This window comes from Grampus griseus, assembly GCF_964374135.1.
Source record: "Grampus griseus genome assembly, chromosome: 3".
NCBI classification, from domain to species: Eukaryota; Metazoa; Chordata; class Mammalia; order Artiodactyla; family Delphinidae; genus Grampus; species Grampus griseus.
This window is the reverse complement of record NC_139019.1, coordinates 123409647-123422755: the sequence shown is the minus strand read 5'-3', so window position 1 is coordinate 123422755 and position 13109 is coordinate 123409647. Positions and strand designations below refer to the sequence as shown.

At 43.1% G+C, this 13109-nt stretch overlaps 1 protein-coding gene across 4 annotated transcripts in view; it reads left to right on the top strand.

The window, feature by feature from the left end:
- Positions 1 to 1904: 1904 nt before the first annotated feature.
- Positions 1905 to 13109, top strand: part of JAKMIP2 (janus kinase and microtubule interacting protein 2) — a gene marked incomplete at both ends in the record, with an annotated part of 63444 nt that continues 52239 nt past the window's right edge. For all 4 annotated transcript variants that reach the window (XM_082651624.1, XM_082651626.1, XM_082651627.1 and 1 more), the window contains one exon: positions 1905 to 2033. In XM_082651624.1, coding sequence (XP_082507750.1) covers positions 1905 to 2033 — 129 coding nt within the window. The remainder of the gene's footprint in view (positions 2034 to 13109) is intronic.

Genomic DNA, 13109 nt, shown 5'->3' with positions numbered 1-13109 from the left:
TCTTGGTAGAGCAGCAGCTGCTAGAACATATGGGTCATCAGCAGGAATTCCCCTTAGTTCTGGACTGAAGCACCTAGATGTACACAATACTCAATTTTCTGAAAGGTTGCATGGGAAACTCTCTAGTATCTTCTTTATCTAGTCATGTTTTTTTTGCATGGACTCTTAACAGTTTAGTATTCATATTTTCCTTACCTCCTTGTTCCTATGACACATTTAAGAATTTGTAAATCAAGATACATCTCTCTTTTTTCTCTCCTCTTTCTACTGTTCTGACTAGGCCTTCATCATCCTTCACCTTGGCAAGTTTAATAGCCTTCTATCTGGTCTCCCTGCCTTCATTCTCTCCCCACTCTGCCACCAGAATAACCATGCCAAAGTACTGCTGTATCAGGGCATCTACCTGCCAAGAGCTCCTACAGCTTCCTTGTTACTTACTGGAAAATAAATAAATAAATAAAAGATTCCATAATTCTAAGGATGGCATACCAGGTCTCCCAGAATCTATCATTTCCAGGCAACCTTTCTAGCATTAATGCCCACCAACCATATCCTGGGTTGTAACTAATCAGGCCCCCGTTTCCCCGAGAATAGTTACTGTGCTTTCTCTTTGCTGTATCTTGTCACCTGCTGTTTCCTTCACCCAAGGTTCACCTGTTTCTCTACCTGTTACAATCCTACCCGCTCCTCAAGTTCCAGGCAATGCCACCGTCTTCAGGGAGCCCTCCTTACTCCTTACTCCTCTCTTGAGAAGTCTATATTTTTGAAACAACTAGTGTTTATTTTTTTAAGGCAGTTATCAGATAGATGATGGTGATGATGATGAAGATAGATAGATAGATAGGGATAAAGGTTTGTTGTTGTTTTTGCCTTGGAAAGCTAACAATTTCAATTTCAACATACTGTACTTAGCACAACATATACAAGCCTATTGACTAAATGAATAAGTGAGTGACCCAATTAACTCAGCATAATTAATCCCCACTTCTCCCAGTTTATCCACTGTATAATTCTAGATCTTTATATATCAGATTTTCTTAAAGTTGGGTCTCTCTGTAGGGCGACCATAGGTCATCATATAGGTGACTTCCTTTCACAAATACTAATTAAGTGCCTGGTATGTCCCAGGTCTTGTGATGGACCCTGAGAAGCAAGTTGTAAATACAAACAACACATTCCTGCTCTTACAAAGCTTACAGATTATGGAGGTGACCGCACTTGAATAACAAGGGCATGTATTAACCTGGGGGTAAGGTGGGAGGCTTCGAGGAGGAACTGATATGCCAGCTGAGACCTGATGGAGTCATAAAGGTTAGTCAGACTAACCTGTCTGTGTGGCAGCGTGTGAGGATGAGGATACGGGGAGGATCATGTGAGCAGGCTGGGCAGAGGATGGAGAAAAATGAAAAGTCCTTATGCGAAGAGAGGAAGAATCAGAAAAAGACATTCCTTACGGCCAGGGTATAAGTGAGTGATGTGGAGGAGGTGAGGCTAGGAGAATGGGCAGGTTCAGGCATAAGGAGCACTCTGAGGTGTGAAAGGTATACTCATATATGTCTTCATAGGTCTTTGAAGGGTTTTAAGCAGGGCGTTGACATGACCAAACTCGCCCTTTAGAAAGCCGGCCCTAAATTGAAGCACCAAGTGGACAGGAGCCCTAGGGAGGAGGCTCGTGCAGGCGGCTCGGGCTGAGTGCCTGACGGGCACGTGGCCCAGGTCTTGGTCACAGCGGTAACTGCTGTCTCTGCCTCTCCCAGGGCTTCTAGGACAGCAGCTGAGGAGACCTTCCCGAGGGGCAGCACGCAGTAGCTGCTGAGCCATCGCACCCGGGAGAAGCAGCAGTAACATGGCAGCCCCTGCTTGAGAGGAATTAAACACCAACAGACTCCATTCAGAGAGGAACAATGTCCAAGAAAGGGCGAAATAAGGGCGAGAAGCCCGAGGCGCTCATTGTCGCCCTTCAAGCTGCCAACGAAGACCTCAGGACCAAGCTCACAGACATCCAGATAGAGCTACATCAAGAGAAGTCCAAGGTGAGTGGGGCTCCCCAAGGCTGCAGCCTGGGAGGCTCTGGGCCGGCTCTGCCCGCTGGCCTGCCTCAGTGGGCCTCTGTCTGCTGGTTGCCAGAAAGGGCAACAACCCCTGGACAGAGGGAGATTCCCTGTGTGTGGCAGGAGGAAGTTGACCACAGGATACACAGAACATGAGAAAAACCTGCCTGTGGGGCTGAGCTCTGCCTCCCCAGGGGGCCAGATGTAAAAATGGAGACCACACCTGCCCCCACCTACACCTCTGGACACTTCATAGGCATACGGCCTTGGGTAGGTTCCACCCTTGCCCTCTGTAGTCATTTCCCCTGTGGCATTTCTCAGATGCGTCCCTGGTGTCACTCCACTGCTCAGAACCCTGCAACGGCTTCCTGCCTCTCAGTCAGGACTTTCCCCACCACTGAGGACTCTCCCTCCAGCTGTCTCCCAGACCCATCTCCCCCTGCTGTCCCCCAGATCACTCTGCTTCAGCCTCTTCGCTGGACCAGGAGACATATGCCCATCACATTTGGGCCTTTGCCCTTGTTCTTCCCCAGTCAGCGGCATGCTCCTTCCTCACCAACTTCAAGTGTCAGCCCTAGTACAAGCATCTGACCACAGTGTCCAAAACAGAGCACTTCCTGGGCCCACATACTGCTTAAGGCCTGCCTCTTCTTGATTCATCTCAGAGCAATTTCTATGTTTATGTATTCAACTTGTTTAGTGGTTCTCTCTCCCCAGTCAAGTGTAATCTCTATGACAACAGAGTCTCATCTTATGTCTCTATTCCTAGAGCCTAAATAAATGTCCAGAACTGAAAAGCTCAACATATATTTGTTAAATGAGTAGATGAATGACATGACCAAGAGGTGATTTCTTCACTATACCTTAGCTTCTTCATCAGTCACATACTGTTTTCCTGTTGAGCTGGGATGAGGTTTAAGTTAGACAAGTACAAAAAGGAGTCATGAGGAGTACATGAGAAAATTCACGTCAGAGGCTCAGAGAGCTGCCTGGCACATAGCAAACTCTGAAAAAAAAATGCATGGTAATATCCCTTCTAAAATGCTGTATGCTTGAGTCAGTTGCTATCTAGACTTAAGAAAGTCTCTTTAATTCTCTGAATCTCATCCCTTAAATGAATATGCTAACACTTATCTTACTAGAGTGGTATGGATATCAAACAGGGTCACGGACAGGAAAGCATTTTGAAATATGTGACAGGCATAAGACATTTTTGCAAACTAGAGACAGCCATGTCAGCATAAAGTTGCCTTAAAGAGATAGAGCCTTGTGTAGTAAGGAAACGTTCTTGGTCAAGCTATAGATCACAAACCAACAGATATCCTTATTCTTTTTAATCTACCTCTTCTTCCTTGACGTTGCTATTACATTTTAATTAGTTATTTTCACCCAAATCTATTTCTCCTGGTTTGAGCAATAATAAAGCTTGGATTGGCCAAAGCTCCTGGCCTCCCGTCTCAGCTAAGCCTTGACCTTGGATAACCAGACCCCAATATAAAGTTTGTGAAGGATATTATAGTTTCCACGAAGCTAAAAGGACTGGGATGTCCCGAAATGAAAACAAACAAACAAACAAACAAAACCCAAAAACTTTTGTGTAAGAGTCAGAAAACCAGAATATTGTCTTTATCTCTCCTTGGGGACAAATTTCAGTGTTTCAGTATCTCGATCTGTAATTCAGTGACTGAATCTGTTTCTCCATATCTGTGTCCCTCAAGCATCACTGGGCGTTAGAATAACCTGAGGGAACTTATTAAAAATTGAGATCCCTGGGCCCACAACCCAAGGATTGTGATAAAGTAGGTGGGTTAAGGTTCAGGACCACAATTCCAGCAAACAGTCCAGACAGTCCCCATGGAGGTGGCTCTCTGCCTTCATGTTGACAAACACTCCACTCCACGATTCCTTCCAGGTTGACAACCTATAAACATTTCATTGGTTTTAACTTTCCCTGGGGCAACATAACATTTCAAGGGAGGCAGACTCCTTTTTTTTTTTGCGGTACATGGGCCTCTCACTGTTGTGGCCTCTCCCGTTGCGGAGCAAGGCTCCGGACGCACAGGCTCAGTGGCCATGGCCCACAGGCTCAGCCGCTCCGCGGCATGTGGGATCCTCCCAGACTGGGGCACGAACCCGTGTCCCCTGCATCGGCAAGCGGACTCTCAACCACTGCGCCACCAGGGAAGCCCGGCAGAGTCCTTTAATTGTAGTAACAACAGAATGACAAACTACCTTCACGGGAAGAAACCTATCCGTCTAAAGACCGGCAACTATAACCTGCTGCTGATTTACAGAGAGCAAACTCATGAGATTTTAAAGAGGCAGAGGCCTGACAGACCCCACCCTGCCATTTTCCACACATTCAAGCTTTTTTTTTTTCATTCAAGCCTTTTAAAAGGAGTAACTCTTGACCACGGACAGAGCTGTTTATCCTGCCTGTTTATCCAGGGCCTGGCCCTGGTGTCTAAGCCAGCAGGTCAGGGGTAATCTCCCTTGCCTCTGACAAGAGATGAGAAGCCAGACCCTGGAATAAAAGCACTGCCCTATTGTCCCCTCTGCTGCCCCCTCCCCAGTCTCCCTCTCCGCGGTCCTTAATTACAATCCCAGCACAGGGGCCACAGCAAAGCCTCACTGCCTGTCAGCAGCTTTCCCCAAAGAGCAAAGGGAATTTAGAGGGCAAACAAGCCATAAAGCAGTTTTATTAAAATAAATACGATTGTGTTTCCAAAGGCCCAAGCTTTAAGAGAGAGAGAATATGAACAATGCCAACATGTGAATTCACACTCTCAGTTTGGCTCCAAGGCTATGATGATAAAATGACAGTTTAGCCACTGGGGAATGGACTAGTTAAAGAGCAGAAACCTTTGGAGCAATGGGGCATTACTCATTTTTCCAGAAAGACAAATCATCCCATTGACATTTGCAGAACACATTGTAGTAGAGCAGAGTCACAAATGCTGGACTGTTTTGAATGTTTACTCTCTGTCCCACACCGTAAGAACTGCATTTCCTCCTGACATAATCCCAGCTCTTTCCCTTAGCGCCTGAGTGACCCTGAGCAGGTTATGAAATCCCTCTGCATCTTCCTTCCCTCATCTGTCATATAGGATAATAGTCATGTTTACTTCCTAAGTGTGTTATTTTTTGAGGAGTTAGTGTCAAACATGTTGTGTTATAATTCAGTCATCTCACTTCATCCTCACTACCATTCTCTGAGGTGGGCATTGTTGTGATCCACATTTTACAGATGAGGAAACCGAGGCTTGGTGAGGTTAAGCAATTCACCCAGAGTCACATGCTAGTCGGTGACAGAGCTGAGTCTTTAACTCCCCTTCTCTCTCCTCTCAAGCCAATGCTCCTTTTTTGAAATATATTTTTCCCCAGTTTTATTGAGATATAATTGACATATCACATTGTATTTGTTTTAGGTATACAACATAATGATTTGATATATGTATAAATTGTGAAATGATTACACAATAAATCTAGTCAGTATCAGTCACCTCACATAGTTACAAAGTTTTGTTTTCTTGTGATCAGAAACTCTAAGATATACTCTCCTTGCAACCTTCAAATATTGTTAACAGGATTGTTAACTATAGTTGTCATGCTGTACATTACATCCTCAGAACTTACTTATTGTATAACTGGAAGTTTGTACCTTTTGACCCCCCTCGCCCATTTCTCCCATCTCCTACATCCTGCCTCTGGCCACAACCGCCAGTCCGTTCCCTGTATCTATGAGCTCTAATTTTTTTTGTTTAGATTCCACACAGCATCTGTCTTCCTCTGTCTGACTTATTTCACTTGGCATAATGTTGCAAATGACAGAATTTCCTTCCTTTTTATGGCTGAATAATATTTTGTGTGTGTGTGTGTGTGTGTGTGTGTGTGTGTATGTGTGATATATCACATTTTCTTTATCCATTTTACATCAGTGGACACTTAGGTTGTTTCCATGTCTTGCAAAGCCTATGCTTAAAATATGTGAAGGTCTGGAAAATACTGAAAAGTTTAGGCAGAGGAAGAGAGGATGTAAGAACTTTTCTTTACACTATTGTGCAAAATTTCAAATGGAGAAACAAAGTGGGAGAGGGAGTGGGAACATACCCCTATCCTTCTCCCACAGATGCCTGCATTTCCACTGCAGGGAAATGAAACAAAAATACTGGATACAGTCAACTTCTGGTGAGTAGAAATTATCTAAAAGATTTGCCAATCGCTGATAGGAATAACCATGCAGATAGGTAGGTCATTTTGACTGGACTCCAGGCATAAGGGCCAAGAGGATATAACTGCGAAGAGCCTGTGGTGGATAGGAAAGAACACAAGGCGGGGTCTTTTTCTTTAGTTAATTAATTAATTTATTATTTTCTTATTTTTTTGGCCGCATTGGGTCTTCGTTGCTCTGCACGGGCTTTCTCTAGTTGCGGCGAGTGGGGGCTACTCTGTTGCGGTGCACAGGGTTCTCGTTGCAGTGGCTTGTCTTGTTGGGGAGCATGGGCTCTAGGCACATGGGCTTCAGTAGTTGTGGTTCGTGGACTCTAGAACACAGGCTCAGTAGTTGTGGCACACGGGCTTAGTTGCTCCGCAGCATGTGGGATCTTCCCAGACCAGGGCTCAAACCTGTGTCCCATGCATTGGCAGGCGGATTCTTAACCACCTGCGCCACCAGGGAAGCCCAGGGTGAGGTCTTTATGCTGGATGATCTTGTCATTTCTGGCCTGCACTTGTGCATCTATGAAACGAGCAGATTGTAGGCAACATAAAAGAGCTAAGGTCCTTGCAAAACGGTCGAGATTGGTTAGGAAAGGAAACTGCTTTAGCTCTTCGGGACCCTTCCCTGACCACCGAGTTAGATGACACTGTTCCCCTAGTTCCATGTACTCTATCACATCGCCCTGTAATACTTTAATCACCGAGCTCTGTACTGTCTGAAGTTATGTTATTCGTTTATTTGCTTGTTTATTGCCTACTGCCCCCACCCCAATGAAATATATGCTCCTATGGGTAAGAGACCATGTCTGCTTAAGGGATCCCCTAAGTAAGGTATCCCCAGAGCTTGCAGTGCTGCCGGGCATGTAGGAGACATGTCCTACTTGTTGAATGAATTTCCATGGTTCTTTTTAAAACATTCCCAACCACCCCAAGGGATAAGTACATTATAGTATTTATTTAGGTGGGCATCCCCAAGCCTGGGTGGAGAAAGTATTTCCACCCAGGTCTGTTTTTCTTAGAGCAGCACTGAGCCATTAAGCCATGGTATTTCCCTGTCTGTCTGCTCCTTGGACACCATGATCCGCTGATCAGGGTGTGTAAGCACACCAGGGATTGCTGTGAGATGTGAAATCCACCCACCCGATTCCCCAGGGTTTGGTCTTCTCCCTCAGAGGCAGCCTGCAGCTAGGGTGAACCCCACAGGCACAGAGGGGATGAAGCAGGAGCAGAGGACAGGGCTCCAAGGGTAGGGGCAGGGGGGCAACAGGCCTGGGATGCAGGCTCTGGGAGGAGTCGGCTCCAGACAGCAGTTGCCACCTTGGACAGCCCTTCAGCCTACAAAGCAGTCCTCACAGAGAGCCTGGGACAAAGGCAGCATGCGATACTATTCTGATTTCACTGAGAAAGAAAATGAGTTCTAACCATGTAACTCATTTGCTCCCAGTGACACAACTAGTAGAGCAGCCAAAATGGGAATTCCCATCTTCTCCAAGGTGGTGATCAAGGTAATGCTGTCTTATTCCACCGCGCTCTGTTGCCTCCAGGGCACTCTCAGAAAACCAGCCAACCTTCTCTATCCTCAGGCTAGTACTCTAGAGCTTCCAGGTTCAGGGACCACACTGGGCATCCAGTATTTCTTGCTTTCTGCAAATTTAGTTTTATTTTCAGGAAGCCTAAGTAGCTAAAAGCAAGAAATGGAAAGAGAGAAGCTTTTATTACTTCCCCAGGCTGTATAAAAAATCTCCCTTATGGGTCACGTTCCTGTGGCAGCAGCCTTTCCCTCTTCACATCTCCTGTTGGAGAGTTACTCAGTGCCCATGAAAATCCCTGCCTGCCTACCATGAGTTTAGATCTCCAGCAACATCCGATGCAGATAATCCAAGCTGAACCTTTTGCTAACTTGTCTTGTCTTGATAACCTCTCAATTCTCCTTATCTTCGACAGGCTGTCCAATGTTTAATCCTAGATTTCTAAGGTCACATTAAAGCTCAAACACCACCCTCTTTATCTTGGCAGAACTTACAGTGGCATTTTTCAAAGGCCAGAACAGAATGAAGACAGAAGAAGAAATTATAATGTGAGGCCTGGGAGGGCTAGTCATGAATTTTCTTCCTTCTGTCATAGTGGAAGCTTTCCCCAGCCGGATTAAATTTTCCTAATGATCTTTATTTATTTTATTTTACTTTTTGGAAAACACCTCTGGGGTAAAAGGGATATGGGAAGTGTACCATTCAAAGCTCTGTTCAGTGCTCACCCCCTGGCCCTGTCCCACCCCACCCCCCAGTCCTTCGTACACATAGTCCAGGTATCTTCCCAGTTAAGATTAGATGCCACCAGGGAACTCAAGACATCTTGAGGAAAATGTTATCTTTGAACATCTCTTTCTATTAGGAAAATCGTTGCTATGGTCTTGATAATGTAATAATAGTAACATTCGTCTTACTACCATAATATGGGTATTTAGATTTATGGTTTTGTTGGTATTAGTATATCATTGCATGATATAATGTTAATATATGCTATAATGTTCATCAAAATTAATATCTAGTATCTACCATGTATTAATAAGTATTAACCTCCCATGTGTTCCAGCCTTTCCAAAGGACTTTTGCTACATTATGGAAGTCAGTCCTCGCAACAATCATATGAGAAGGATATCACCAATTCTAGTTTACACGTGAGACTGAGGCTGAGTCAGGGGCCCCAGCTTGCCCAAGGTTTCAGAGCAAACTAGGAGACCTGGGATCTGACCTGACCTGGCTCCTGGCCCACACTGGACTCTGATCAGCCTTCTTTATGTTGTGCTTATGTAGAGCCTGTTCCCCATTTTTCTCATCAGAAATTCAGGTGCAACAAATACTAGCTACATCATAGAGCTGCCTAGGAGGTTAAATGTACTGATAGGTGTAAAGCCTTTAAAAAATCGCCTCATACATAGTAAATTAAACCCTCAATAAATGCTTACTATTTATGTGATCGAGCTGAAATTTTTCTCCATAAAACATTTCCACTAACAAAATTGATTCTCTCTCCAATTAATAAATAATTTTTTCCATTTCAAAGTATTATCATCTTCACATTTTTTCAGTTACTCAGGGGTAGTTCTTCATCTTTTCGTATACTCATTCTCATGATTTACATTAAGATATTAAGATCTATTTCCTTAGTGGTGCAATCTAAGCTGCAAATAATTTTCAGAAAATGATTTTACTACAGAATTTCTATTGGTTCTTTTTTCCTCCCAGATGTCAGTCACATTCTTTGTATCTCCTTCACAGTGAAACTCTTCTCCCAAGCCTAAAAAAATCATACCTAGAAATCCTGCCAAAAATGACAGTTTCCATGACAACCAAAATAAGCAGACATAAAAAATGCCAAATGTAATTCAATACCTTTGAATTTTCTTTGAGTTCTGTGGATCCCTTTTATGTGATAGACAAAAAGGCCAGTGTTAGTTTTGTCTTCATGCTGGAATATATTTCCCATATACCTGTATTTTCACTTTTTTTTTTCTTTTTCATTCATTTCCTCTCCAGTCTACACACAAAAGATTAGTGTTTATAAATAAATTTGAGAGAAATTACAGAATCAGAAAGTGGTACAATCTAATGCACCTGCAGAGAATTTGACAAATAATTTTAGATCAAGAGTATCTCCTCTTATATCCAATAATAATATCATTACCTTACATTTTATAGTACTTTACAGTTCAAGCTACTTTCCCATTCACTATCTAATTTAATCCTAAAAATAATTCTTTTACAGGTATTTTTAAAATTGTAATCAAAGATCCTCAGAATAAAGCAACCTTCTTAGAGACAGCAGATGATGAAATCAAAATACAAACCCAGAATTCATTACCCTTTATCCATTTTTACTACAACGTTTTATTGTTTTAGGAAGAGTTGCTAAAATTCCCTTAGTAACTTGTTACCTATCAGCTCTTAATGGTCATGATACTGTTCCAAATGCCTAAGGAACATAAATACGTCCTGCTGAAATTGAAAATGATCCCGTTTCGTATCACTCAAGCTAAAGTTAACTTCCCCAAGGTCCTAGATGGAAGATAAATTACAGAGTTTCTAAATCAGTGAAAAATAAGGCCTCTTATGTCAAAAAGTGCGTTATCTAAAAGAAGAATCAGCAAACATTTTCTGTGAAGGGCAAAACAGTAAATATTTTAGGCTTTGTGGGCCAGTCTCTGTGAAACTACTCAACTTCATTGTAGCGTGAAAGCAGCCATAGGCAATATGGAAATGGATGGGCCTGGTTGTGTTCCAATAAAACTTTATTAAAAAAGACTGGGGGTGGGGCAGGAAAGATTTGGCCTATGAGCTGTTGTTTGCCCACTCATGGTCTAGAAGATACTTCTTCATTGTAGAAAAATGGAAAGTTAGATTTAGGTTTTCATCACTGAAGAACTGAGAGAAACATCAAACAGAGGACAGGCAAACATGATATGTTAGGGGGTTTTTTGTTTTATACAGGGAAGGGATGGATGAGGGCTGCTCTGGGTAACAGTGCAAGCCTATGTTCGTTCTCTAAATCGTTGACAGGATATATTATTCCTGCCTCTGGTTACGAGGCTAGCCAGGGAAACATATTGGCTTACATTCTTTAATTCCACACGTACTCTTTGTCTTCTTATCATGTGTTATGCTGACAACCAATGGGTAGACAAAGATGAACAAGGCTCACTGGCAGCCTTCTAGGAGTTTCCAGTCTGAGGTGAGGTAGGAGAGGAGGTGGTGAGGACAGACAAGTATGTAAAAAAAAATACAGCATAAAGAAAAATGTGGAAGAGACCAGTAAGGAGGTATTAGCAAACTGCACTGAGAAGACAAATGCAGGAGAAATAAGCTTGGTCCTGGGTGATTGGGGTGTCATGATCAGAGAGGGTAACATTTAGTTGGGTCATGAGGAATGAAAGGATCCCAAAAGGAGCTGAGGGAAGGGCAGGTCAGGAAGAAGAATCTCAGGTAGGCACACAGGTACAGCGATGTAGGGCATGTGCAGAAAACAGGATAATCCCCCGTGCCTGGAGAGGTAGAGTGAGGAGTGGAAATGGGAGCTGGAAGTCCAACCAAGTCTTCTGAGAGCTGAAAGATGCAGCTGAAGTGTTGGGATTTTATTCCCCGACAGAAAGGAGTCCTGGCGCATAAATCAGATCATAACAGGACTTTACTAAGAGAATGTCAGCAGCAGTGTGAAGAAAGCTCAGTTCATTAAATGAACCTCCAAGAACTCTGGAGCAATGCTGTCCAAAAGAAATATAATATGTGCCACAAACGCAAGCCACATATGTGATTTTAAAATTTCTTATAACCACAATTTTAAAAAGTAAAACTAAACAGCATTAATTTTAATAATATACTTTATTTTACCTAATTTATCCAAAGTATTATAGTTTCAACATGTAATCAGTGTAAAAATTATTAATGAGATATTAATGTTTACCTCATACTGAGTCTTCAAAATCGGGTATGTATTTTACACTTAGGGCAGGGCTCAATTCAGATTTTCAATATTGCAAGTGCTCAGTGTGGCTAGTGGCCACCACATGGGACAGCACAGCTCTAGAACATATGAACTAAAGGGCATCCGGGAGGGGACCTGAGCCTAGGCTGGAGGCAAGACCCAAGGACAGTCATTTGGGGATGCCTGGCTGCATATTTTGCCAAGTCTCCTTGTGCCCTGAGTTCTTTTAGAATAACCTACATGGGAATAATTGCTGTGCCTTTAAAATAAAATGTTCATAAAATGCCATGTGGACTTAGAAAATCCTGTTCTAGCTAAAGGTAGGTAAACTGTTAAGGTAAGTGAAATCTCAGACACTTTACATTATAATAACAATGGTTTCAATAAGGAATTTGGATCTTAACATTTTTCAGCTGGAAGGGCTCTTAATTATTTTATGAAACGTTCTAATTTTACAAATGGCAGAGACTCAGTATCACTCACCTAGATATTACTCCTGGGGCTGCCCAGTTCTTCCCTTTTTCCAGGTTACTGTGTGGGTGTATGTGTGTGTGTGGTGTATGTGCAAACAACAGAGACAGAGGAACAAAGGCAGGCAGCAGAGATGAGGAGGGGGAAGGAGAACAGTACAAGAGCCTGGTGAGTCTTTTTTAAGCTACAGATGCTGGGGCCCTACCCTGATCTACTGAATCAGAGATGGACTCACAGACAAATTAAGGTAGTGCCATTGCTAATCTATGAAGAGACCTATATTATCATTAGAAATAGTACAAAACACAGGAGAATTTTTTAAACCAGAATACCTGACTGATGAAAATTTGTAAAGGAATACTTTATTAAATTCCTTGGAGTGTTGGCTTAGGTGGGAGAGAGAGGGAGATAAAAGCACGGGGTAGTGAAGGATGCAGACACCCATGTAGCAGAAATAACAACAGCCACTGAACGCCTTTAGCACAGGGCCCTGCACTGCAGGGTTTTGGGCTGGTGTGTGTGTACCTGTAATAATTTTGGGGGTGGAACCAAGTTGCCATAGTAAGAAAGGTAAGGTTGAGGACATATCAACTGTCTTCATTTCTCACCTCCCCCTTAGCAGCAATTAGCTCCTCTTCCAAAAAAAGGGGGCGGAAGAATATTTTATACTATCACTTTAGGCACCAATTTATTAGCCTGATCATAATATTGAACTATGGACCAACCTGGGTGTCCCGGTACACCCACATTTATCAGTTTGGACCTTGTTAGGGATGTGTAGTCTAGAAAGCTCTCCAGGTGATCTGTTTTGAACTCCTCACCAGGGTGAAGACTATTATAGTACCGCTTCCTAATTTTAATGTGTACACCAGTCACCTGGGGATTTGTTAC